This window comes from Tursiops truncatus, chromosome 14 (assembly GCF_011762595.2).
Source record: "Tursiops truncatus isolate mTurTru1 chromosome 14, mTurTru1.mat.Y, whole genome shotgun sequence".
NCBI classification, from domain to species: Eukaryota; Metazoa; Chordata; class Mammalia; order Artiodactyla; family Delphinidae; genus Tursiops; species Tursiops truncatus.
In genome coordinates, this window is record NC_047047.1 from 2,165,142 (window position 1) to 2,190,937 (window position 25,796).

The 25,796-nt window shown below is 47.7% G+C and overlaps 1 protein-coding gene across 4 annotated transcripts in view; it reads left to right on the plus strand.

Moving 5' to 3' along the window:
- The window catches only part of TGFBRAP1 (transforming growth factor beta receptor associated protein 1), a 47,976-nt gene continuing 22,180 nt past the window's right edge, over positions 1–25,796 (plus strand). For 2 of the 4 annotated variants that reach the window (XM_073790959.1, XM_033838225.2), the window contains exon 1: positions 18,044–18,744. In XM_073790959.1, coding sequence (XP_073647060.1) covers positions 18,057–18,744 — 688 coding nt within the window. In that variant the 5' untranslated portion in view covers positions 18,044–18,056. Of the gene's footprint in view, positions 136–3,852; positions 4,182–18,043; positions 18,745–25,796 lie in introns of those variants that run through there. The other 2 variants (XM_019931267.3, XM_019931266.3) reach the window with 2 other exon arrangements.

A 25,796-nucleotide genomic window follows, 5' to 3' on the forward strand; every position in this document is an offset into this window, starting at 1 on the left:
TCCAGTCTGGCGGGAAGAGAGGGAAAGGCGAAGTTCACGGAGCGGCCCACCATTGGCGCCCGGTCGCGCCTCCTGTGACGTCAGGGGCAGAGACCAATGGGAGCCCCAGGATGGCCTCGCGGGAAGACGGCGCGGGTGAGACGTTTTCCGAAGTATGGCGTGGGGAGCGTCTCGGGTTTCTTTTATTAACCGTTTTATTGTTTCTTAATCTTCCTTCAATATGGTGTAAGGCCAGAGGGTTTAATTACCTGAAACCCCACCGCCTGGCACATAATAGGCACTCAAGTATTTATTCCCTGAAATAATACTCGGAATGAAACTGCTCAAACATGAAAATAACGTCTGAGAAGCGCCGGGGACACGGCCGCACTTTTGTTTAGCTTCCGCAGCTGTGAAATGGGAATGATAACGCCACCTCACAGTGTTGTGAAGTTGGAGCCAAAGCAGGGAAAGTCCCTTGCCTGTTACCTCTATCTACCCGGACATTTGTTGTAGCCTGTTGACTGTCATCAGGGGAGAGAGGTGGCAGGACGGTGGTGTAGGTGGGGGAAAAGAATTTAAGAGCCTGAAAATGGGGTTACCGGTTCTTGCTGTGTTCTTTCTCCCTGTGGTTTTCAGGACTTAACCTGAAGCCTCAAGCTCTTCATCAGCAAAAATGTTTTATGGCAGGTGAGATCTGTGCGCTTTTTCTCTGCCGATATTTTCCAGTTTAAAGCTAAAAGCACTTCCCTGCTTAAAACTAAAGCCATTAAGATAACTCATGGTACCTCTGAAACAAACATCTCAGGATAGAGAGAGCGTCCCTTGGGCAGAAGGAAAAAATCAAGAGTCAGAGAGGAGGGAGTAGAATTCGGTTCTAACACCCCTCCCTGCTCCAGGGAAGGAGAGACTATGTCTTTGGTAACGCCTGCCCCGGCTCCATCCTGGGCAGAGGCTTAAAGAGTGGAGCCTACGAGAACATGTGGTCTGCCGTGTTTTAATCAGAGTTTCTGATGTAGGAAATAGGGCAGGGAGAATTTGCGTTTCTAACAAGTTCTAAGGTTATGTTTCAAACGTGTCCAGGCAGAAAGACCACCTCACAGAGACTCCTGTCACATCGAAATAAGGAAGCTACAGGTACCTTCAAGCCAGGCCTTTACCGTGATTGGAAGGGCCAGGCCTGTCAGCACCAAAACCAAAAGACTGAAAACCAAACCCCAGAGTGGCCCAAGAGCATGTCAGAATCCGTGTGGGGACCAGGGATGCGAGGACCTGACCTCTCTCGCTTCTCCTCACCCCTGGTACTTCACAAATTCCCTAACCAGACACAGTCCTGAGGAAGGGGGCCGGCCTCCGCTGATAAGATTATTGTCACTGCAGCCGAGTGGGGGCTTAACGTAGAAATAAAGCTCAGTTACAGAAAAAATTCCATTTGTTGCATATTTAAGTTTGTAGACTGAAGTTTATTCCTGCTACAGTATTATCTGTGAGTTTTATATAGTAACCATAAATGCTTAAGTTTTATTATGAGAATTTTCCCTTTACTCAAAGATCATGAGGTTTTCATTAACATTTTTATTTGGTGCCTGTAGTCGACAAGAACAAAGCTGAGGGAAACGAACAAATACTGCCCTGCCTGGCATCATCACCTCACTGGGCTATGAGCTCCTCTGGGGCAGGGTACATATGTGTCCTTGGAATCTCCGCCCGGTCCCTGGCGCGCACAGCGCTTGTACTTAAGTACTCAGTAAGTGTCTACTGAATGAATGAATCGTGAACACGATATAAACTGAGAACCTGGGGTGTTGATTCCTCTTGTTGGCAGTGTAATATTTAAGAGACTTACGAATATTTTATCAGATGTATTGTCAACTATATCTGAGCATCCATAAAATGCTTCAAAGTGAATAGAACAAAAAACAGTTCATGTTTTGGACCCGTGTTTTTAGCTGTTTAGAGCCACAGTTCTGCTATGTGTAAGTGAGGATGTTAAGTTTTGGGAGTAGATAGCAACAAAGTATTCGGTTGTACCTATTCAACGCTTAATCTATTAGACCATTTTTTCCAAACTCTATAAAATACTCTAACGTGTGTAGTATGAGCCCAAGGGATATTTAGTAAATATAATAAATGAAGTTAATAATTCCTTTGAAAATATGACTTTGATAATTCATAAATATGACCAATCAAAACAACATGAGAAATATTGAATTAGCCTGATGCAGATCTTTGCACATTTATGGAATAGTTGCTTACATACCGCTGCCGGACATGTGTGAAATAGACTTCTCAGAAAGTTCAGGAAGAACAAATGTTTCTAGATGGAATAATGAGCACATGTGGAGTTTGCCATTTTAAGAATCTTATGGCAAATCCTTTCAAAAAGGAAATAATTATTTCTGAATTACCTCCTTTACTCCCCTTTTTCGTTAACACGTTTGCACTCCTAGATTGTTTAAAGCAGAACACAAATATTCCATAAACCATTCAACCAACAAAACTTAATTTTATGTATAAAAAAATTTATGGTGTTATTGAGTTCTGGGTTCTTATCCTTGCTCTTTTCTTCCATGGAGTTTGGGAGAAGCCTTTCACTTCTCTTTGCGTCTGTGAATTCGCGTGTACAATGCAGAAATCAGCAGTGCCTACTTCATAAGGATATGGCGAGGCTTAGATGAGATCACTGCAGTGAGCCCCTTAGCCCAATGTCCAGCTGGCAGTCAGTAGGTGTCACCTCTGCACCTAATCTCATGCCAGGCCATGGTAGAGCGCTGAAATGAAAAAGCGCAGAGTGGATTCAAGCTCCCGCTGGGCCAGTGATGAGCTGATGACCAGTCACATATTCTCCACAGGCCTGGGCAAAATGAGGAGACGGCTGTATTTACTCTGGTGTTCTCCAGCTCCCTGGCTGCACTAGACTTGGGAGCCCATTCATCGCCACTTGTCCTTGAAGCACACATAGCTGTGCACTCTGGGAAACCCCTTCCCCACCTGGAGGCTGGGCCAGTGACACTGGATCCATTGGGTCAGGGCTGAAGCACTGTCTGGGGCTGGGGCACATGTGTGGCCATGAACTCAGAAGGGAAGGGTGTAAAAGGCCATAGAAGATTAATTCCTGATGGTTCTTTATTTCCTTCATTTAACTTTTTTGGGGGGGGGTGTCATTTGTTTTTCTCCATTTGAAGCAGAGGACCACAGAGTAGAATCTGGTATGACTCCTGGTTCTGGAGGACGGTTTTATTCTGTAATCCCCAGGGGCTGGAGGAAAGCTGAGGTCACAGGGGACCTCTAAAGTCAGGGAAAATCATTGAGAAAATTGGGCTTTTTATAATTTATGCTGATAATTGAGCACTGACAGCTCTGGAGGGAGTTTTCTAAGTTTTTCATCGTGAAACTGGATTTTGACTATATATTGAAGAGAGGCTCATGGATTGTTCGTAACCTAGGAGTCTTCACTGTGGCTTGACCCAAAGGAATAGCTATTGATGGGCTTTCCTTAAGGAGTGGGTAAACTAGCCCCAGGACTCCCTGCTTCAGTACGGACACCTTGGAATACACTGCCCCTGGGGCTCGCGGCTAGCGGTGGGCCGGAGGCGGGCGGCTCATGCCCAGCACTACATTTCGGTTCCAGGGGGGCCACCAGCAGCCGTCCACTCCTACAGCCCGACTTCGTCAGGTGGCAGCGCCGTCCAGCCCTTCCCAGGAGTGATGGATGGGTGGATGGATTCATTCATTCCTTCGGCAGGTGCACTGCCCAGCGCCGTCGCGGTGCTAGAAGCAGGACGGCGAGCGAGTCCGGCAGGCCGCGGGGGAGGAGAAAGCGCGGCCCCGACAGCGGCAGCCTCGCCGCGTTACCGGCCTCGCCGCGTTACCGACCCCGCCCTGCGCCCGGTAGGCTCCGCTCGAGCGCCCGCGGGGATCGGCGCGTCTACCCCCGGACCCCCGAGGCAGGCGCGCCGGGAACCCTGCAGACCCCCGGCACCTGAGGCCGGAGGGGCGCTCCCCTCCCCGTAGCCCGGGCCGGGGCGGGGTCTGCAGGCGACGCGGGGCAGCAGGCCGGTCGGGGCCTGGCGCTCCCGCCCTCGGCCGTCCACGTGACGGGAAGCGGCGGGGCCGGGCTGGAGCCGGAGCCGGGGCCGGGGCCGGGGCCCAGGAGCGCGCAGCCCGGGGCGCGGGGCCCGGAGCAGCCGGAGCACGGGCCGGTGAGCGCGGGGCGGGCAGGGAGCGCGGGGCGGGTGGGGCTGGGGTCGGCAGGGGCTGGTGGGCGGCGGCCTGCGGGCAGGTGCGCGGACAGGTGCGCGCAGGCAGGTGCGCGGGTGGCGGGCGCGCGGCGCCGGGAGGGGGCGGCTGTGCGGCTGCGCGCTTTCGGGGCAGGGAAGACCCGAGACTTGGTCCGGCTTTGGGTGGGCTTTCGCTGTTCTGGAGGGAGGAGCCCGGCGGGACGACACCCCGTGCCCCTCGCCCGTCTCCCCTCCACCCGTGCGTGCGATGGTTTTGTCGCTGTGCTTGACGTTTCCTGGAGCTCGTGGGATTTGAGGGTGCAGATTCCGGGCCACATTCGGGCCTGTTTGGCCTGTACTGGGAGACGGGGCAGGGGTGCGATGGGAGGAGGGGAGATCTCGCCCCTGTTCTCCCCTGGGATGTACGGGTGGAAGGAAGTTGAGTTCTCCGCTTCTCGCCTCCTGTGTTTTAAGGGGTGGCTTTCAAGACACAAGCTCCCGCCTGCAGTTGCCCGCACCTGCCATCGCTTCCGCCACGGGCTGCTGGGTGACCATCACCCCCCAGGCCCTACCTGGCCGCTGGAAATGGGGGTTCACACAGCGCCTCTTAATGCACACGGACTGTACTGGGTGCTGGGGTCCCAACCTGTCGGATCAGGGTTCCATCCTTGAGGAAGCGCTTGGGGAGGGCAGGCAGCCGCGGGGACAGTGGTGGCAGGTGAAGACCCGGGAGAATGTGTGAGGAGGGTCCGCTGCGGTGTGAGCTGGCAGACCCTGGCCCAGAGCTCACGGCTGGAGGCGCCCCCCGAGCCCACTACCCCTCCTCTGGCCGCGCTTCTCTGTTGGTCAGCCGGAAACTCCAGCCCTGTGGTCGGATAGGAAGGAACATCTGGCCAGCTGCTTCCTTTTATTTTTCCTTCCATTTCTGACAGCCACACAGCCTCAGTGGTCACTGAAGCGGCCTCTTTGGCGTGTGGCCCTAGAGGCCATCTACCGCTAGCCTTCGCAGGCCCCGTTCCTTTGTGAAAAGGGGCCGTGCTGCTCCATGGCGGTGGTGGGCGTGGAGCTGCAGGTTCAAACCCTGACGCTGCCACTTCCTAACTGGGAGCCCAGGGCATTCACTGGACGTTCTGAGCCTCACTTTCTTCAATCAAAATAGGGGGAATATGAGGAAAGATACATGCATTCCAGGAAGAAAATGTGCATTGGGCACAGAGCCTGGCACTTAGTAGGTGCTCGATGAATTATTGTTACTAAATAGAAACGAGGACGTGGGGTGGTAGCTGTCTCAGCTCTGAAGTCCGTGGTGTTGGCTCTGAGTAACCGTTAACCCAGTGAGGGCTCTCTTCTGGGGTGAGACTCCCCGGGGGCTCTGAACTCCAGTTTGCTGTGTACATTTTACAAAGACACGGGGGACAGGTGTGGTGCTAGCCCTCGCCTTCAGGTACGTCCTCTGCCTTTTCTCTTCCACTCAGACGGTGAACAGCAGTCCTTGGGTCCTACAGGTGGAGGCAAGTTGCCGTCCACTGCGGGCTCCCAGGACGCTCCAGCCTCTGCCTAACCCTCCAGCGACAGGGAGTTTTGTCAGGAGCCTGTTCTTCCCTCAGGCAGCTCCAGTTGACAAGTTTTAAAAGCACAGAGCTCACTGTTTAAAAAACGTGAAATTTCCAGGCCTGATTTGCAGCTAGCATTTCTGTTCATAAAAAAAAAGTAATTATTATGGTTTATTCCTTCAGGCTAATATTAAAATTTTGTGATCCTTTAAGAAAACTCGAGGAAATTTGACTTAACGAGTTAAGCATCTTCATCTTGGTCTCAGTTCTCATTAGAAATACGTTAATCATTTGTGGTAGCCAGGTGTTTGTATACCGCCTGACAATTTGGCCTGTACTTTATAACTTATCTCCTCTGTGGCAAACCTGACCCATTTTTCTTTCTTAAACAATACTGTACTACAAAATGGACGTAGAAGTAACAAGTTAATTTGGGGCTACCCCGAATGAGCTGGAGTGCCCCATGCAGAAGGGCAGGAGTAGTCATTGAGCGTGTTGTGAAATCGTGCAGATGATTTGAGATCAAAATCTCTTGATAGTCAAGTAGCTGCTGTTGGGTAAATTAAAGATTCAGGAAAAATAACGTGTGGAAGAGGACAATTGCCTAGCATCCAGTAGGCCCTCAGTGATTCTTATGATGGTTTGAAGGTCCAGTATTGAGGAAGACGTCACAAAGGAAATGCCTGGAGATCCACACTCCTCCTCTGCTCTTTTCCGCCTCCCCTGCCCCGCCCTTCCCAAATCCCTGCTTCAGTTATAACTGCTGATGTTGCTGTTCCAGGACGCATATGATATATATACACAGAGACACGCAAATGCATATATGTGGTATGTGTATATATGTATGTGTACATACACTTGTGTGTGTATATTCACATATATATGTATTTAAATAATTCTGATTAATATTGCCCAGGAAAAGGGTCCCAACTATGAATAGTTACATATAGGTATGTACTGGGAAACGATCAAGATGACAAGTTAGTTGTTCAGCCTTAGCTGTCTTTTTTTCTTCTGTTTTAAGATACTCTTTCAGGTCATTGAAACAGGTTTATTGTGATGTAACTAGCCTTATAATATCTCTGTCACATGAGTGCAAAAGAGAACACTAAATGGTCATCCAGTGGTGTCCTGACTTTCAAAAGGGGGAAAAGTTGTCTTTGGTGCAGGTTGGTAAATGTGTTTTCGGTTCCTGGCGGATTTCAGGACCGGGTCACTGAGCAGCCGGCTGTGAGAGCTGAGAGAAGCACAGGGGCAGCATGGGCTGCAGTCCCTCAGAACAATTGACGCCACAGAAACGTGTGTCCCGTTTAGATAAGATTACCGGGCTAGCGGAGAAACGTGTCCGCGTGTCACTCTGTATCTGAGGTTGAGCAAGGCGGTGCTGACTGCACTCCATTTGGGAAGAAGCGTTTATTTGTGACACAGGTTGTTTAGGGGGCGTGGGGAGGGGGCGAGGCGTTTGGCCACAGAGAAACGTTAGAAGGGAGGGTGAGGCGGGTCCTGGGGCCCCTCTTCTAGCCTCGGGATGGAAAGCGAGGACCTACTGCTGAGGGTCCCCCGGGGAGGGCCTCACACCATGGTGCCCCCTGTGTCTGGGGTTGTCTGAGTTCTCTTCGGGGATCCGAAGTCACACTCGCCCCCTTTGGTCAATGCAGTAGGAAGAACGTGGCCTTGGAGTCAGAAACAGAAACGGGGCTGAAGTCCCAGTTTTTTCACCTGCGGCTTTGTAGCCTCTGTGTCCACAGTGATACCCGCCTCTCGAAGCGAAGCATCTGTCCAAACCCGGGGCCCAGGGCCGCAATCAGCTGGTGCCCACCCTTCATCCAGACTCAGAGCGGCCTTGAGCCCGGGGTGGGCAGTGTGGTGCAGTGGTTAGGGCCCCGCTCTCCGTGGTCCTTCAGCCTGTGAGAGCTCCATCTCCCCCTGCGGAGTGGAGTGATGAGAGTGCTGGCCTGGTCGGCCACCGCGGTAAGCTGGAATAGCCCGCTTGATCCGGAGCCTGGCACGTGAGGAGCATCGCAGGGGTCGTGGCTTCCCTAGGATACTGTTATCACTACCCTGTCCTCCACAGGAGCCAGAGAATAGCCCAGAGGGAGCGTGTCATCCACCCAGATTCAAGAAGGGGACAGGCGCAGACTTTAAGTGACTTGCCAGGAATACACTCTGTCCACCTGAGTCCATCCCAGACTTTCCCGGCTACCCTGGTCCAGCGTCTGCTCAGTCTTCTCCCTGGGTCCACGAGAAACTGGCCCCAAGCTTCCTTCTTAGCCTCCGTGGGAGAGAGGCCAGGTGACCTGCGGTGTTGTGAACCCTCCTTTCCGACCCCTCCACTCAGCTCCGTCCTCTGGGCCTTAGCTGTCTCTCCTGATCGTATGGGACCAACGTGACGTTGACGTGGGGTTGAAAACAGCTGGTGAAACTTGGGAGGCTGTGTATGTCCCCCCTGGCCCTTTCCTGGAACGTGAGAATGTGTGACAACTTTAATTCCCTTGTAGGTTTGATATTTTCAGACCTGATTTCAGTAGAACTGCTATTTTCAGTTTTCCCAAAGATTTCCCCCTTCTAGAGTATTGGTATCTCAGGTCTTTATAAATGCGTTTACCCAGGTTAATCGAGAAACTTCTTACGAAACTTTTTTCTATGAAAGTCTGTTGTTAAAATGGCAAAATAAAATTTTTTAATAGTTGCATTTGTAGAAATACTGTAAATGACAGGCAGATTCAAGGAATGCAAGCTCTCTTACAGCTAACGCCTGAACTCCTCTGACCAGTGGCAGGCTCTCGGAGGGTCTCTGCCATGCTCCCTGGGCCCACTTCCGAGACTCTGACCCCCAGTCAGAGTCTTTCTTTCTTTCTTTTTCAATTTCTTGGCCGCACCCTGCGGCATGTAGGATCTTAGTTCCCCAACCAGAGATCAAACCCGTGCCCCCTGCGGTGGAAGCGTGGAGTCTTAACCACTGGACCACCAATGAAATCTCTTTTCTAATGAATGGTTTCCATCCCTTGAAACGGTGCCCAGGGAGTGGTTTTTGCCCCCGATCCCCTTTGACAACTGGTGGGTTTGTAGAGCACCTCACGTGCTTGCAGACGTAGACATGGCTTTCCAGCTCAAGTGCCTGAGGAATTCAAGGATTCAGAACTGAATGTAGCTAATAAAACAAGTGACTGATGTGGAATAATATGAATAGGTTAACGACTGTAACTTCTCTATAAGGAAGAGGAAAGGTTGGCCAAGTTTACATTTTTAAGGGTTTCGCATCTTGTGATCAGTTTGGAGTTTATCTTTTAGGCAGTGGCACACTTTCCGAAGCACTTTAAGGGGGGTGATGACGTGATGTTTGAGATGTGAGGTCCATGGTCCTGCCCATCTTCCTGTGTTGGCTTAGAATCAGGCCTGGCTCTGGTCCAAACGTTAGAATGACCGTTTGATCTCTGTTCACTTATAAAGGACTATCAGAAAATTTAAAAAAAAAAGTAAAATGGGACAATAGCAAATCTGCCTTTAGGTAAAGTGTCCTTTTTAAAATGTAGGTAAGAATTAATCTTTAGCTGGTCCATAGGGAAGCACCTCCTGTGATAGGGCTGTGATACCCATTGATGGGTTTTCACCTCTAAAGTGATACGTCTCTGGTGCACATATGCTGCGTAGGGCTCTATAGAGTTTGTTTGATTTCAAAGTGTTGATGTAATCCTCAAATGTGTGATTCTTTGCAGACACACAGGATGCCATGCCCATCTTAAGGCTGTTCTCATATTATGTGAACGTTCTGTGACGGGAGGAAACAGTGTCCTTTGGTTCAAGAAAAGTAATTATTGGCGAGGATCCCATCTTGATAAACAGCCCTTTGTCATAGCATTCTTTTAGCAGGATATATTTATTTCTGGCTCAGATCGGGAGTCTATATGTACATATATATTTTTTTCCTTGTTTAATCTTGTAACCTTGGGTCTACGAGTGTCTTTCTGCGTCTAGATAATCTTTCTACCTCAGACATTGCTTTTATTCCATGTTCATTCTTTCTGCTGTGACTTTCACCCGCAGCGTGAGCATTTCCATTGCTCCAGGTTCTTGCAAATCCCCAGCGTCGTAGGACTTCAGAGGTGTGGTCCGCTTGGTGGATATGCAGCGAAGTCTCCTTGTAGCTGCAATTTGCAATTCCAGATGGTTCTACAGGTTGATCACTCCTCCACGGCTGCTGGCCATTCACGTCTCCGCTTCTGTGAGAAGCCGGCTCACCTTTTGCCCGATCTTCTGTGAGATTCGTGTTATTTTCTTCCTGTGCGAGTTCTCTGGACCATCCGGGCGTGTTTTCGTCAGACGTGTGAGGTCAGCGTCTTCTCCCCCATCCTCATGTTTCTTCATCTTAACTTTTCACTTTCTTGATGGTATCTTTTGAAGAACGTAGGTTTTACATTTTAACGTGAATAAATTTATCTTTCTCCCTAGGGTTTGTGCTTTTTTATCTTATTCTAGAAGTTCTTCCCTACCTTAAGGTCATTAACATATTTTTCCCCTATTTTCTTCTCAAAGTTTTAAAGTTATGCCTTCCAAACTTAAGACTCTTCATCCATCTGGAATAATTCTGATGTATGGTGTAACGTAGGACTCTGGTTTATCTTTTCTCTTCTGTGTGGATATCCAGTTGCCCAGCAGTGTTTACTGAGCAGATGAGTGCTCTGTGTACACCCTGTGATATGCAGTGCCCCCCTGCCATATTTCTAGGTTCCGTATATGCACGGTCTGTTTCTGAGCCCTCGGGTATGTTCTCTTGGGTTCGTCCTGTACCAGCACCACAGTATCCCAATAGCCATCACTTTATATTTCATCTTATCTGTTGAGTCAAGTCCCCTTACCTTACCTTTTTCAGAAGTGTCTTGCCTTTTTTGGTCCTTCTCTGCATATGAATTTTATAGTCTTCATGTTGAGTTATACACACACACACACAGATACACACATATATACCTGTTACAGTTTTATTGGAATTGCATTTTTTTCTCTGTGTCTTTTAGGGGCAAGTTTGCTTTTTATGGAAGCAGAATTTGCATACAGTAAAATACGCCGAACCTAAGCGCACAGTTCAGTGAATTTTGACAAACCCATACACCTGTGCAACCAATGCCTCAAACAAGATGTAGGGTATTTGTGTCACCCCAGAAAGTTCCCTTGTGTCACCCCTTTCTTTCCAAAGTAACCAGTGTTCTGACTTCTGTCACTGTAGATGAGTGTTGCCTGCTTTTGCACATCATATACACGCAGACACACGTATGTGTATGGTCTCTTAAGTTCAGTGTTTTTGAGGTTCATGCTGTTGGCTTTAGCGGTGGTCTATCCTTTTTATTTCCCAGTTGTATTCTGCTTCGTGAATACTCCACGTATGGGTACAAATGGGTAAAACTGAGCTGGTTCCTGTTTGGGGCTATTATGAATAAGGCTGCTATGCACATTCTGGTACAAGTCTTATTGTGGGTGTTGGCATGTACTCCGGAGAAATGGAAACATTAAGAGCGGAACTGCGGGGTGACAGGATATATGCATGTTTAACTTTGTAAAAGACCACCAGATTTCCAAGGCAACAGTACCATCTTATCCTCCTTCCAACAAAGTATGAGGTTTCAAGTTGTCCTTTATCCTCATTAACATTTAGTGTTGTCAGTCTTTTTTGTTTGTTTGTTTGTTTTTTGTGCGGTACGCAGGCCTCTCACTGTTGTGGCCTCTCCCGTTGAGGAGCACAGGCTCCGGACGCGCAGGCTCAGCGGCCATGGCTCACGGGCACAGCCGCTCCGCGGCATGTGGGATCTTCCCGGACCGGGGCACGAACCCGCGCCCCCTGCATCTGCAGGCGGCCTCTCAACCACTGCACCACCAGGGAAGCCCATGTCAGTCTTTTTAATTGTCGCCATTCTAATAGGTGTGAAATGGTATCTCATGGCTTAAAATAGATTTCTCTGATGGCTAATAATGGTGAACATCTTTTCATGTTCTTATTGGTCATTCACATACCTTCACTTTTGAATCTTTTTCCCATTTAACAACTAAAGTTGTCTTTTTATTATTGGTTGGTGGGAGTTCTTACATATTCTGGAAAATGAGCCCTTTGCCTGATATGTATATCACAGATTTTCCTCCCAGCCTGGGGCTTGCCTATTCATTTCCCTAATGGTGTCTTTCAATGGATTCACATTTTAAATGGTTATAAAATCCAGTTTATCACCTTTTTTTTTCTTTTCTGGTTAGTGCTTTCTGTATCCTAAGAAATCTTTATATACCCCGAGGCCCCAAAGATATTCTTCTGCCTTTTCTTCTAGAAGATTTATAGTTTTAGTTTTTGCTTTTAAAATAATTTGACGCATCTCAGATTAATTTCTGTACATGGTATGAGGAAGGGATAATTGAGGTTAATTCTTAACCCCATTTAAGGTTATCCACATGTTCCAGTGCCATTGATGGAAGTGACTTTACTTTCCCCACTGAATTTCATTGGTGCCTTTGTCAAGAACCAATTGAATACATATGTGTGGGTCTAATTTTGGACTTTCTCTCCTGTTCCATTGATCTATTTTCCTACCCAGATATCTTAATTACTCCAGTTTTATAGCAATTGCTGAAATCAGTGTAGGTCCTTCAGCTTTGTTCTTCGTTTTCAAGATTGTTTTGACTATTCTAGGTACTTGGATTACCATTTAAATTTTAAAACCAGCTTGTCAATTTCTGCAGAAATGTATGCTGAGATTAAAAATCAGGTCTTCCTTAATATCTAGCAATAAGATTTTATGATTTTCTCCTTGAAGTTCTTACACGTCTTTGCTAGACAATTTCTTCATACCTTAATTTTTTTATACTACTGTAAATGTCCTTTATTCAAGATTAAAATTTCTAATTGTTGTTTGTGTGTAGAAATGAAGATTACTTTGGTATACTGATTTTTTTGATTAAAGGATATTTCTAACCTTTTATTAATTCTAATAGATTATTTGTGAGTTTCCACGCAAACGGTACTATCACCTGTAAACAATTATAGTTTTATGTCTTTGTCTTCAATTCTTTGTAACTATTCTTTTTCAACTGCCGAAGACTTCCATTACAATGCTGACTACCAATGGTGTATTAGTTTGCTAGGGCTGCTGTAACAAAGTACCCTAAACTGGGTGGCTTAAGCAATATAAAGTTTTGTTGTCCCGCAGTCTGGAGTAGAGAAGTGTGAGATCAGGGTGGTGGCGGAGGTGATGTCTCCTAAGGACTGTGAGGGAGAATCTATTCTAGGCCTCTCCCCGAGGTCCTCACAGCCTTGGGTGTTCCCTGGCTTGTAGATAGCCATCTTCTCCCTGGGTCTCCACGTGTCCGTCCTCTACGTATGTCTGTCTTGAGTCCAAATTTCCCCTCTTTATAAGGATACCACTCATATTGGATTAGGGTCCACCCTAATGACCTCATCTTAACTTGATTATCTGGAGGGACCCTATTTCCATATAAGGTCCTATTCACCGGTAATGGGAGTTAGGACTTTTTTTTTTTTTTTTTTTTTTTTTTTTGCAGTACGCGGGCCTCTCACTGTTGTGGCCTCTCCTGTTGCAGAGCACAGGCTCCGGACACACAGGCCCAGCGGCCATGGCTCACGGGCCCAGCCGCTCCGCGGCATGTGGGATCTTCCCGGACTGGGGCACGAACCCACGTCCCCTGCATCGTCAGGCGGACTCTCAACCACTGCGCCACCAGGGAAGCCCGGGAGTTAGGACTTTGTAACATATTTGGGGAGATATAATTCAACTCACAAGAGATGATAAGGGTCTTGTTCCTTCTTTTATGTGTTTTCTCTTTTAATCTTTAAATGTGCTCAGTTAAACTTGGCAGATTTTATTACCTTAAACCAATATTGCATGCCAACTTATTCATATTGTGTTCATATATATACACACACACACATATATATGTGTTGCTTGACTCAGTGCGCTAACATTTAATACTTTTGCATGTTTATCTATAAGACTGATCTATGATTTTCCTTTTTCCTATATCCTTATCTGGTTTGGATATCGAAGTTATACTTTACACTGGCTTTATAAAATGAAGTAGGATACGTTCCTTCTTCTTTTTTATTCTCAGGAAAATGTATTGTGTAAAATTGGAATTATGCGATTGCCAAAGGTCTGGTAGAACTGTTAGGAGATGCATCTGGACCTGGTGCTTATTTTATGGGACAGTGTCCATGTAATCAGAGTATAGCCCGAGGTCTTGCATTGTGTAAGTGCATCAGCTCTCCCAGGCTCGGCCAAGTGCTACGAAGAGAAGTAGGGCCTCTAGAAGGCTGTTGTAACAGTTCTTCAAGTAAAGAACACAGAAAAACATTTTTGAAGCTTATGGGTAATCTCAAAATCTGCTGCCCAGGTCTCTGTGTAGCAGCAAGAAGGGACTTACTGAACTGAGGTTTCCTAGGAAACCTAAAGGGACCTAGGAAGTTGCCAAAGCAACAGGTTCTTTGGACAGTGGCTTCAGGTGTAACTACAAGATACTGTGTACATCTGTAGAAGAAAACTAGTATTTTTACATTAACATTTTCAAAGACAGTCAGATTCTGATTATCACTAGCGGTGGTGTGTATATTCTTAATTTGGTGGAAAGTAATCACTAATATTTCAATTTTGGCCCTTAGCACACATGTTGCTTTATACTGTTACTTGTGTAGTTTTCTATTATGTCCTTAATGAGATTGGGAGACTTTTGGGAAAGGCACAGTGTCTTGTAACATTTTTTGCCCACATACAGGTGCTTGTTGCATATGTAATGTTATCTGTTTTTATTGTCCATGAATGCATTAATATTTTTCCCTTTTTTTCTCTAGGTATATATTTTGTAATTTTGAGAACACTGAAATATTGATCTTTTAAATTACAGCCATGCTTTTAAGGTGCAGTTCTAAGAAAAAGTTAGTTTAAATATCAGATCAGTTTGCAATCACACGATAAAGTATGAATTGTACACTTTAGAGAAATTTTTAATCTTATTACCATGTTAAAACCTCTCTGAATTCAGACCCCAGTAAGGTGGACTTAATATAGGGAGGTACAGCCTAAAGTTTATCTTTCTGTGATTCATTATTTTATCCAAGTAAATTTATCATGCGACTAGATCATGGAGGAAATTTTCCTGCTGCTTAAAGGAATAAATCATTTTTAAGTATCAGAATGTTTAGTGTCAGCTTTCATTTACCTCCATGTAATTCTGTTTTAGCAACTTTGGAGTTTATAATACACTATTGTTGACCTTTGTGCTGTGAATTGGCTCTCCGGGACTTTATCTAGCACTAGATACACACTTGCACCCTTAAACAAAATCTCCCCAACATGCCCCCAGCACCTGGGAACCACCATTCTACTCTCTGTTTTCAGGAGTTCAGCTTTTTTAGACTCCACATATAAGTGAGATCAGTCAGTGTTTGTCTTTCTCTGCCGTATCTCACTTAGCATAATGCCTTCAAGGTCCACGCATGCTGTTGTAAATGGCAGTATTTCATTTTTCTCATGGCTAAAGAATACTCCCTTTGTACAGACGTATATGTATGTATGTGTGCGTGTATGTGTGTCCATATATCTCACATTTTCTTTATCCATTCATCCATTGACAGACACTCAGGTGGTTTCCATATCTTGGGTATTGTGAATAGTGCTGCAGTAAACATGGGAGTGCAGAGATCTCTTCGAACTTCTTTTTTTCATTTCCTTTGGATATATACCGAGAAATAGAATTGCTGGATCACATGGCATTTCTATTGTTAATTTTTTGCGGAGCCTCCACAGTGTTTTCCATAGGGGCTACACCAGTTTTCCACCGACAGTATACAAGTGTTCTCTTATCTCCACATCTTCATCAATACTTGTTGTCTTCTTGATCATAGCCATTCTAACACATGTGAGGTGATGTCTCATGGGGGTTTTGATTTGCATTTCCCTGATGATTAGTGTTGTTGAGCACCTTTTAGTGTACCTGTTGGCCATTTGGATGTCTTCTTTGAAAAAAATGTCTATTTAGTTCCTCTGCACACTTTTTATTGGATTGTTTGTTGTTATTATTATTGATTTGTATGAATTCTTTATATATTTTGGGTATTAATCCCTTATCTGATATATGGTCTGCAAATATTTTCTCCCATTCTGTAGGTTGCCTTTTCATTTTGTTGATTATTTCTTTTGCTGTGCAGAAGATTTTTAGTTTGATGTAGCCCCACTTGTTGACTTTTGCTTGCGTTGCTTGTGCTTTTGGTGTCATATTCAAAAAATTATTGCCAGTCCAAAGTCAAGGAGCTTCTTCCGTATGTTTTGTTTCAGTTTTACGGTATCAGGTCTTATGTTTAAATCTTTAATCCATTTTGATTTAATTTTTGTGAGTGATGTGAGATGGGGTCCAATTTCATTTTTCTGCACGTGGTTATCCAGTTTTTCCAGCATCATTTATTGAAGAAACTGTCCTTTCCCCATTGAGTATTCTTGGTTCCGTTGTCAAATATTAGGTGATTGTATAAGTGGAGGATTATTTCTGGGCTCTCTGTTTTGTTTTATTGATCTCTGTGTCTATTTTTATGCCGGTACCATACTGTTTAAATTACTATAGCTTTGTAGTATAGCTTGAAACCAGGAAGTTTGATGCCTCCAGTTGTGTTCTTCTTTTTCATGATTGCTTTGGCTATTTGGGTCTTTTGTGATTCCATACAAATTTTAGGATTATTTTTTCTATTTCTGTAAAAAATGCCACTGGAATTTTGATAGGAATTGTATTGGATCTATCGATGGTTTGGGGTAGTAAGTACCTTTTAACAATGTTAATTCTTCCAATCCATGAACATATTCAATAGGTAGCCTTCCATTTGTGTCCTCTTCAGTTTCTTTCATCAACATCTTGTAGCTTTCATTGTACAGGTCTTCCACTTCCAGCCTTTGCTGGAACGCATCAAAGAATTAGGGGTTTGGTCTCTTATGAGGCAACGCTTTTGGATACGGGAAGTGAGAAGAAGTCCAGCCAGCCTCCCTCTGACTTCATCAGGCCCTGCAGTTCTCTTTAGAGCTGCATAATCCCCCTCTCCTGCTTGAGGCTGTCAGGGACTACTGGGCGTGAGTCTGCTTTCTGGCCAGCGGAAACATCAGGGAAAAGCCATCTTGCTCATTCCTGCTGCCTCTAACTTTGTGGAGTGTGAAACCAGTGTCCTTTCCGGAGGAAGAAGTAGAAAGCCCAGGGTTAGAGTGTGGGGCAGTCTGTCCTCTGGTGGAAGTAATCCATTAACTGACCTGTCAGTAACCTCACAAATCCACTGAGTACCTCAACTCACCACCTGCAAGCCTCGGAGATTTGCAGCACATCTCTTCTTTTATTCTTTTTGGCCACGCCGTGCAGCATGTGGGTTCTTAGTTCCCCAACCAGGGATCGAACCCACATCCCCTGCAGTGGAAGCGCGGAGTCTTAACGACTGGACCGCCAGGGAAGTCCCGAGGCACGTCTACTGCTCCAGCGAACAAGTTTCCTCTGGGAGCCAAATACGGTGCTGGGGCAATGTGCGTACCTCAGTGGGAAAAATACAAGGGAATTTGGGGTGTGATCCCTGCCTCTGTGTCTCCTGCGAGATCTGAGGGGCAGGAATTAACCACACAATGTAGGTTGCTCTCCGCCATTCACTTAGTCACCGAGTCTAGTGGATGGTGAGGCTCAGGGGAACATCAGTGAGGATCACTTGTGCCTTTTTCTGAAGTGTTTTTGTTGCGTTGTCTGTGTGAACAGGTGTGCTTGTCTTCTGCCCACAGGTGTGTTTCCAGGAGCGGTGTAAGGAGACTCCTATAAGTCTCAGCTCTCTTGAGAACGGGCAGGGTGACACTTCGTTAGAGGCGCGCGTGTGCTCTCCTGCCGGGGTCTCTGTTTGCCTGGTGGGAGGAGACCAAGTGGGAAATATATATATTTTTTTGCGCTACGCGGGCCTCTCACCGTTGTGGCCTCTCCCGTTGCGGAGCACAGGCTCCGGACACGCAGGCCCAGCGGCCATGGCTCATGGGCCCAGCTGCTCCGCGGCATGTGGGATCCTCCCGGACCGGGGCACGAACCCGCGTCCCCTGCATTGGCAGGCGGCCTCTCAACCACTGCGCCACCAGGGAAGCCCGGAAATCTTTTCTCTCCTTCACTTTTTTCCAATAGCGCCGAATGATTTCCTTTCCCTGAAATCAGAGCTGGGAATCCACGTATATTTATCATGACCGGAAATGGTTCTGCTTAGTCCTCGTTCCTCTAACTTACCTTTCTTTTCCTCTCCCGCAGGTCAGCCGCAGACATGATGAGCACCAAGGCGTTCACCCTGGTCCCCGCCGTCGAGCGGGAGCAGCTGATGGGCGACAGGGAATGGGTATCACTGGAGTGTGTGGAGTGCTGCGGCCGGAACCTGTACGTGGGCACCAGCGACTGCTTCGTGTACCACTTCCTGCTGGAGGAGAAGACCGTGCCCGGCGGGTCGGCCACGTTCACGGCCACCAAGCAGCTGCACAGACACCTGGGTTTCAAGAAGCCGGTGAATGAGCTGCGGGCGGCGTCGGCCCTCCACCGGTTGCTGGTGCTCTGTGACGGCTGCATCACCCTGGTCCACATGCTGAGCCTGGAGCCCGTGCCCTCGGGCGCCCGTATCAAGGGGGCCACGGCCTTCGCCTTGAATGAGAACCCGGTGAGCGGAGACCCCTTCTGCGTGGAGGTCTGCATCATCTCCGTCAAGCGCAGAACCATCCAGGTGTTCCTGGTGTACGAGGACCGCGTGCAGATCGTCAGGGAGGTGTCCACTCCGGAGCAGCCCCTGGCAGTGGCGGTGGACGGCCACTTCCTGTGCCTGGCCCTGACCACCCAGTACATCATCCTCAACTATAGCACGGGCGTCGCCCAGGACCTGTTTCCCTTCTGCAGCGAGGAGAAGCGGCCCATCGTCAAGAGGATAGGGAGACAGGAGTTCCTCCTGGCAGGCCCCGGCGGATTGGGTGAGGCGCCTCGGCTAACCTGGCCGACCTCTGCCCGGTCTCCCCGCGTTCCGTCCTTGAATTCACGCTGAGATCGGAGAGGCAGATTGTGGTTCTGAAAGCTAGACGCTCGTGCAAACAGAACTGCACGCCCAGTGCTTGCGCAGTTTTCATTAGATGGTTTTGTGAGTGTGGGTTTAATGGAACAAAACTAGGCCGCTCTTAGAATCACATTTCCTTTGTGCCAGAGTAGAGCCTGACGAGGGCTCTGGGGAGAGAATTCCACTAAGGGGATAAGTACGCGAAGAAGAATCTGTAAGACTTCTCGATAAGATTTTCTCCTGTGGGTGGGTTTCCTAGCGGATTGTTTTTATTCTCCATTCTGAAAGGAGCTGAGGGAGCTCACTTAACAGATGATTTCAGAGGTGGAGGCTCCAAGGGTATGTCCCCGGTTTTCTCTTACTGACTGCAGTTTCGTCCCACCAAAAAGCGTCTAGCAGCTAGCTCCTTAAAAGGGCTTGAGCTGTTTGGTGTAGCCTTCCTCATTCTCCGCGCTGCCTCCTAAGAATCAGAGCTGGCAATGTCGTCTGTGGTCATGGTCGTGGATGGTTCATAGTGTGTGTGTCTGGGACAAGCAGAGGCTGAGACGCGTGAGTCTCCCTTAACACCCATAGTCTTTAACCTGTCTTCCTGCCCTCTTACAACTTGGTGATGTCCGTGGCTATGCCTGGATCCTTTAAGTCCCAAGGGGCTGCCGAAGGGCAGCATTCTGTTGCTGTCCATTCTTCCTTCCTGTCGACTGGAACCTTCTGCAAGAGAAGCTTCTCATTAACTTGGTTTGCCCCCAGGATCATCGTATAAGAAAGGCAGGAGAAGGAGGTTTTCGGAAAGATGACCCTTCTGTCTTCCCTAAGTGAAGTGTCGCCATGAATCATGGATGTAAATGTATGTGGCGTTTCGGTCCATCTGCCCTTGGGGGTGGTTTATTCAGGTTGACGGCAAGCCCCTTCCCCACGCCCTGGGAACGTTGGTATCTCCCTTGCCTTCTGCTGTGACAAGGTGTCCGGGGTCCCTCTGTACGTTTCCTGCCCTAGATCTGGTTTCCGCCATTTCTCCAAGGACCCCTGATGTTTAGAGACCGCAGTCTGGGTGCTGGAAGTGCTTGGGGTCTGCTGTTTCTAGGTCTCTTGGGTGGACAGAGCTGGGAAGTATGCATTATTTAAAGATAAAACCCATCATGAGAGCATATCGCTGGAACAAGTTTGGGGCTACCGGGCCCTGACCCCGTCTGTCTGCGTGCCTGTGTCTCCTCCCGCCCACCCCCAAATCCTAGTAAGTTCCCACCGTGACGTGGTTGTTCCTTTGATCTGCCCCACAGGACACAGAGCAGAAGGACAGGACCGACACCACTGCGTCCGCCATGTAATCACCAGAAAACGTTTGATTGTAGTTCTTTTGTCCTCAGGGTACGGGCCGTGTAACCCACTAGGAACGTGCAGTCACATTTCTGCGTTTAAAGTCACTGGGAGTAGTTCCCATCCGTGTGGCTATGCCGACGACGGGATATACAGTTAGACGGATGTGCTTCGTTTCACTTTCCATTTCTAGAAATTGCTTTCTCTCATTGTTTTCTTCTGTAAATATGTACAAGTTTCCACGTCAGATCCACACAGCAAGGCACACTCCCCTACTCTCTCCTTCCCCCAGAGGTAACCTTTATTAGTGTTTGTCCTTTCATTTTCAAATAAAAATTATAAATGAATATGTAGATATGTGTATCTCCCTCCTTCAGAGTTGCAGGCTGTCTCTCCCGTGTGGAGGGACCACCGTGCCTCAGTCAGGCCCTGGTGGTGGGCATTTGGGTTTTTTCCAGTCCATGGTATTAGTAGGAGCTTACCTGTTTGGATTTTTCCAGTGTATCTGTGGGAAATCTTTCTAAAGATGGGGTTGCTGAGTCCACATGTAAACGCATGTGAATCTGGAGGGGGACACTACCACCCACCCCCCACCCACCCCCGACAAAGGTGGTAGGTACCGTTTTTTCTTCCCCTGGCGCCTGTTTCCCCTCAGCTTTGCCAGCAGCGTCCATATATTGTCAGACTTTCGTGTTTTTGCCCGTCTGGCACATGAGGAATGGTATCTCAGTGGTGTTAATCACATTTCTCCTTTTGTAAGCAAGATGGAACATTTTTCAAGAATTGAAGAGCCATTTGCCTTTCTTTTGATAATTATCCCTTCTCACTAGCTGGTTACTTTAGCATTTGTTATATATTTGAGATACCAACTTGTCTGAGACGTGTTTCAAATACCTCCAGTTTTTACCCTGAAAAAGCGTTTCTTACACGTTTCTATATAATCAAATGTATTAACCTTTGTACTTTATTGCTTCTTTTCTGAGTCATAATTATTAGGGATGTTTCCCCCTCTCCCAGGTTGTAGACAGATTCACCCGGATTTTCTGCTGGTACTTTTATGGTTTCATTTCTTACAGTGAAGAGTGAATTCGATTTCCTCTTCGTCTGTGTGGTTGTCTGCTCTCCCCACACCTGCTTCAGGAGTCTGTCTTTCCTCGCTGGTGGCGGTGGCTGCCTCTCGGGTACAGTCAGTTTCCTCATGCCGTTGGGCCTCGCCTGATGGGTTTCCTGCTTTGTTCCATCAGTCCGATTGCTTATTGATGAGCCGGAGCCTGCTTTGGATGTAAAGGCTTTGCTGTGAAAACATTTGACTCCAGTATCCTTGTGTTGGTTTTAGTGTCCAGATTGAAGGGAAATGGTAGTCAATCATGTTCAGGCCTCATTTTCCCTCAAACTTAATCTGTCTCAACTACCTGGGCCTCATGGTAAATGAACCAACCTTCTTAATTGTTGTTCTGCTTGTAATAGGTGTGATTATAAGCACATTGGAGATCCCTCGTAAGCTCTGTAATACATCACTGTATGCAGGCTCTGTGTACAACACAGTAATCACCACCATCGTTAAAAGGCTTCAGAGATTAAGTTCAAGCCAATTACTGTAATGAATGCATATGCACCATCAGACATGAACGCTGTGTGTTTTCGTTTTGCCCACTGCCTTCCCCCCTGAAGATCACATGTGCCCACTGCCCTGTCATGAGAAATTGCTCTTAACTTTTTGCCTTAGTTTTTTTGTGTTTTTTTTGTTTTGTTTTTTGGGCGGGGCCGTGCAGCCTATAGGATCTCAGTTCCCCGACCAGGGATTGAACCTGGGCCCCGGCAGTGAAAGCCCAGAATCCTAACCACGAGGCCACCAGGGAACTCCCTGCTTTAGTTTAAATTGCACTATTTTAAGCAGCGCTTTGTTGAAAATTTCATAATACAATTGATTATTGTGACTTTAAACTCTATCCTTGGATAATGCTTCTTGAACAGTGTAGATAATTCAGCTATTCCGTACCTCTCATGGCCCCCCTTCCCCCTCCCAGCTCAGATAAGGGGGTCCCCTGATATTTAGAGGGTGGAAACCGTCTAAATGGAAAAATAACGCAGTGGAAAACAATGGTTTTTGAAGGTGTACCATTTACAAACGTGGTACATTTGCAGGTTGACAGCACTTGTGTGCCTTCGACAATACAGAAACAATAGCGCGTGTCACCTGCTTTCAAGCATAGAATCGGTGGGTGGGTGTCAACAACGGTGCCCCTGTTCCTGAGTGGACCTGTGGCGCCTTAACTCCACCTGACCTGGACCCCTGGTTGCCAGTTACTGATCTGCTCTTTTATTCCGGTGAAATCCTGTGCTTTCCTTTTTGTGTGGAAGCCTCTGTTCTGGATCTCTGGTTTCTGCCCTTTTCATTGCAAGAACATTCATGTCTGGGCCTCTGTGCTGCACAGTCCCCGGTCGGGTGATGCCCGGCCTTAGCGGGTAAGTGCGGCGACCCTGATTTAATTCCAGGGCGAGGCTGGACAGCGTTTTGGTGTCCGTGCTCCCATGAGAGCTGTGCTATCCAGAACACGGTTGTTTGATCTGAAATTCACAGGCTCTTTGGGGTTGCCGTATGCTTGTCCCGTCACCAGGTTACGTTTGCCAGACATCTGGGTGCAGACGGTGTGCTTTTCTCTCCCTTCGGGCTCTTTCGCTGGCTGGTTCTAAATGCTCGGAAAATTCTAGAGGGTGCGAACCTCATTTCCTCCTGCCAAGCTCCAGCTTTGCACCTCGAGTTTCTCTCCCTCCATGTGTTTCATGCTCTTTGAATAGTTCGGCGATGCAGTTGTGGGGTAACTCAGACCTTAGTTCCGTCCTCTCTGTGACTGTACAGTGTCAGACGTGCAAAGTCCATGCCTTCACTCTTGTGCCCTCTCCACCCCTGGCCCAGAACCCACCGCCCTGTCGGCCCCTCTTACCTGCTGGCGCTGAGCTTTCCGGGGTTTTCCACATTTCCACCGAACTCCTTGACTCCTGGTCTGCTCTGGAAAGAAGTAAGGAGGAGCGCTCGCCAGCCTCAGAGGAACCTCCTCTCCCCATGGCCTGGCGTCCCCTGGCTCTCCTGCTGCAGGAAGGGTGCCGTCACCCCTGAGGATGCACTGGAGCTCCAGGCGCCCCTCCCAGAGGTCCATGCCCTGCCAGCCCTGCATCCTGACCCCGGCTTGGTCTCAGACCCGCCCGATCGTGTCGGTCCTTATTCTGATGGCGCACAGTGGCCTTGACTCTCTCTCCCTCTAAGTCAGGTGCCCAGTTCCATGATTCGCCCCGGAAGTTACCCCTCCTCGGTCAGACCCCCCGGCTGGCCTGACTCAGGGCTCCTTCCTGGTGGCTGGCGGCTGCCTGGCCTCCCCCGAGTTTGGGTCTGTCCCTCCTTCCAGGCTCCTGCCAGGCCAGCCTTCCTAAGGCCCCTGTAACCCTGTAACGAATTCAGCCTGACTTTCCTGGTCAGCGTTTCCTGCTCTGCTCCGAACTTGAACTTGACTTTCTGACCCTCAACATCCCAGGCAGGGTTTGCTCTCTTCCGGGGCCACATACGCACTTCCCTGCATCCCGGGGACCCTCGTGCTTCTTGCCGCAGGGGCCTCACTGGCCTCCTGTCATCCTCCTGTGTCTGCTTTTTATCGGGGAGGTAGTTACCAGTGCATCTCCCTGAACCCCTTCACCGCCGGGAGCTCCTGGGCGCGGCTCGGGTCGGCTGTCGCTTTAAGCTGACGCCCCGCATGCGGACTTACAGCTCTTCTCATCTGTTCTCATCTAATACCTGAGCTCTCTCTTCTGTTCGTGGTGGGTTCACCCGAAGCCACATGCTCTTTCGGGGCGTTATTCTCGATTTTACACTGTTCCTCAAAACACCCCAGTGACCACTGTGCTTGTCGATTGGCCATCGATTTAAAAGTAGAATCAGCAGATTAACATGTCAGTGTCTATTCAGTTCTGATAAAGAATTATTCTCCAAAAGTGTTCCTCATACCAAACCAACACTTGGTGCTGTTAGTCTGAAACCTTTGGCCAATCTGATGGGTGTAAGTTGGTTTTTTACTTTTTTTTTTTTTTTTTTAAATTTCTGTTCCCCTGGTTACTAAGGAATATGGGAATCTCTTCAGGAATTTGTTAGCTATTTGCATTTTGTTTTCTGTGAATTACTGATGCATATCCTTTGTTTTTCTCTTGAGTTAGTCTTTTTCGGAATGATTTTAAGAGACTTTTAAGGGTGGAAAGGAAATACTGAAGGGGAAGGAATGTGTTTCCTTAGTAGGAGATGCACTCTCTCTCTCTCTCACACACACACACACACACACACACACACACACTCTCACTCTCTCTCTAAGGCTCACTGCTCTGTCATCTTGACAGGGTTTTGGTTGGTGCTACTGACGTGACGAGAGCCAATATTTTAAGTGTGAAGCAGAACCAAACAAGTGTTGTACGTACAAGTGGCCCCTGCAGGAGGTGCCCCAGATTGTGTCAGGCAAGAGCACAGCGTGGACACGCATGTGTGATCCCACCTGATACCCATTTTCTCTTTTTATAAATTTATTTATTTTACTTTTTTTGGCTGTGTTGGGTTTTCGTTGCTGCACATGGGCTTTCTCTAGTTGCGGTGAGCGGGGGCTACTCTTCATTGTGGGCGGGCTTCTCATTGCGGTGGCTTCTCTTGTTGCAGAGCACGGGCTCTAGGCGCGTGGGATTCAGTAGTTGTGGCGCACGGGCTCAGTAGTTGTGGCACGTGGGCTCAGTAGTTGTGGCTCACAGGCTCTAGAGTGCAGCCTCAGTAGTTGTGGCGCACGGGCTTAGTTGCTTCGTGGCATGTGGGATCTTCCTGGACCGGGGCTCGAACCCGTGCCCCCTGCATTGGCAGGTGGATTCTTAACCACTGTGCCACCAGGGAAGCCCCTGATACCCATTTTCAAGAACAGCCTACTTTGGAGGAAAAGAGCTAGGTTTGTACTTGATTAAGTGCAATACATTTCACTCTTTGTAACCATGGAAAATTTAGGAGGGTCAGTGATTTCATAGGCTTAGGAAGTTTGCTCCTATCGTATATTTGAGATACTTTCCATTGTTTTAAAGTACTGTCTGTATTTCTCTGTCTCTCTCCCTCTCCCCACTTCTCTGTTGTGTAATAGAAACCGTTTTTCTACTGTAGGAATACCTTATCATTTGCAGGCAATAGCATGCTGTTTTTTGTTTTTATTGAAGTATAGTTGATTTACATACCATGTTTTTAAAGGTGTCTTATGTCAAGCACTTTGAAAACTGACTTAAAATGGATTGACTTCACTGGGTGAATGTGAATTTTCATAAACCCCAGTATCTATGGACTCTATCCAGCTCATTTGGAAATTTCGTTTAGTGCTTTGTGTACAAAATAGATGAACCGTGGTTGACTATGGAAGTTATCGTTGACAAACACTTAACAGCTCTCTGTTTTCAGTTGCAAGATTGGTTGTATCCCTGCATCAGAGAGAACGTGTATCCAGAATTAGACTTGAACTCTGAACAGAGACAGTTCTGGATAGGAAGCCTTGTAGAGTGCCCGGCACACAGTAGGTGCTCAATAAGTATCTGAATGAATGCGTTCAGTGCTGAGTGAATGTATAGGGAAGAGCTGGCACTTAGAGATGCAAACCC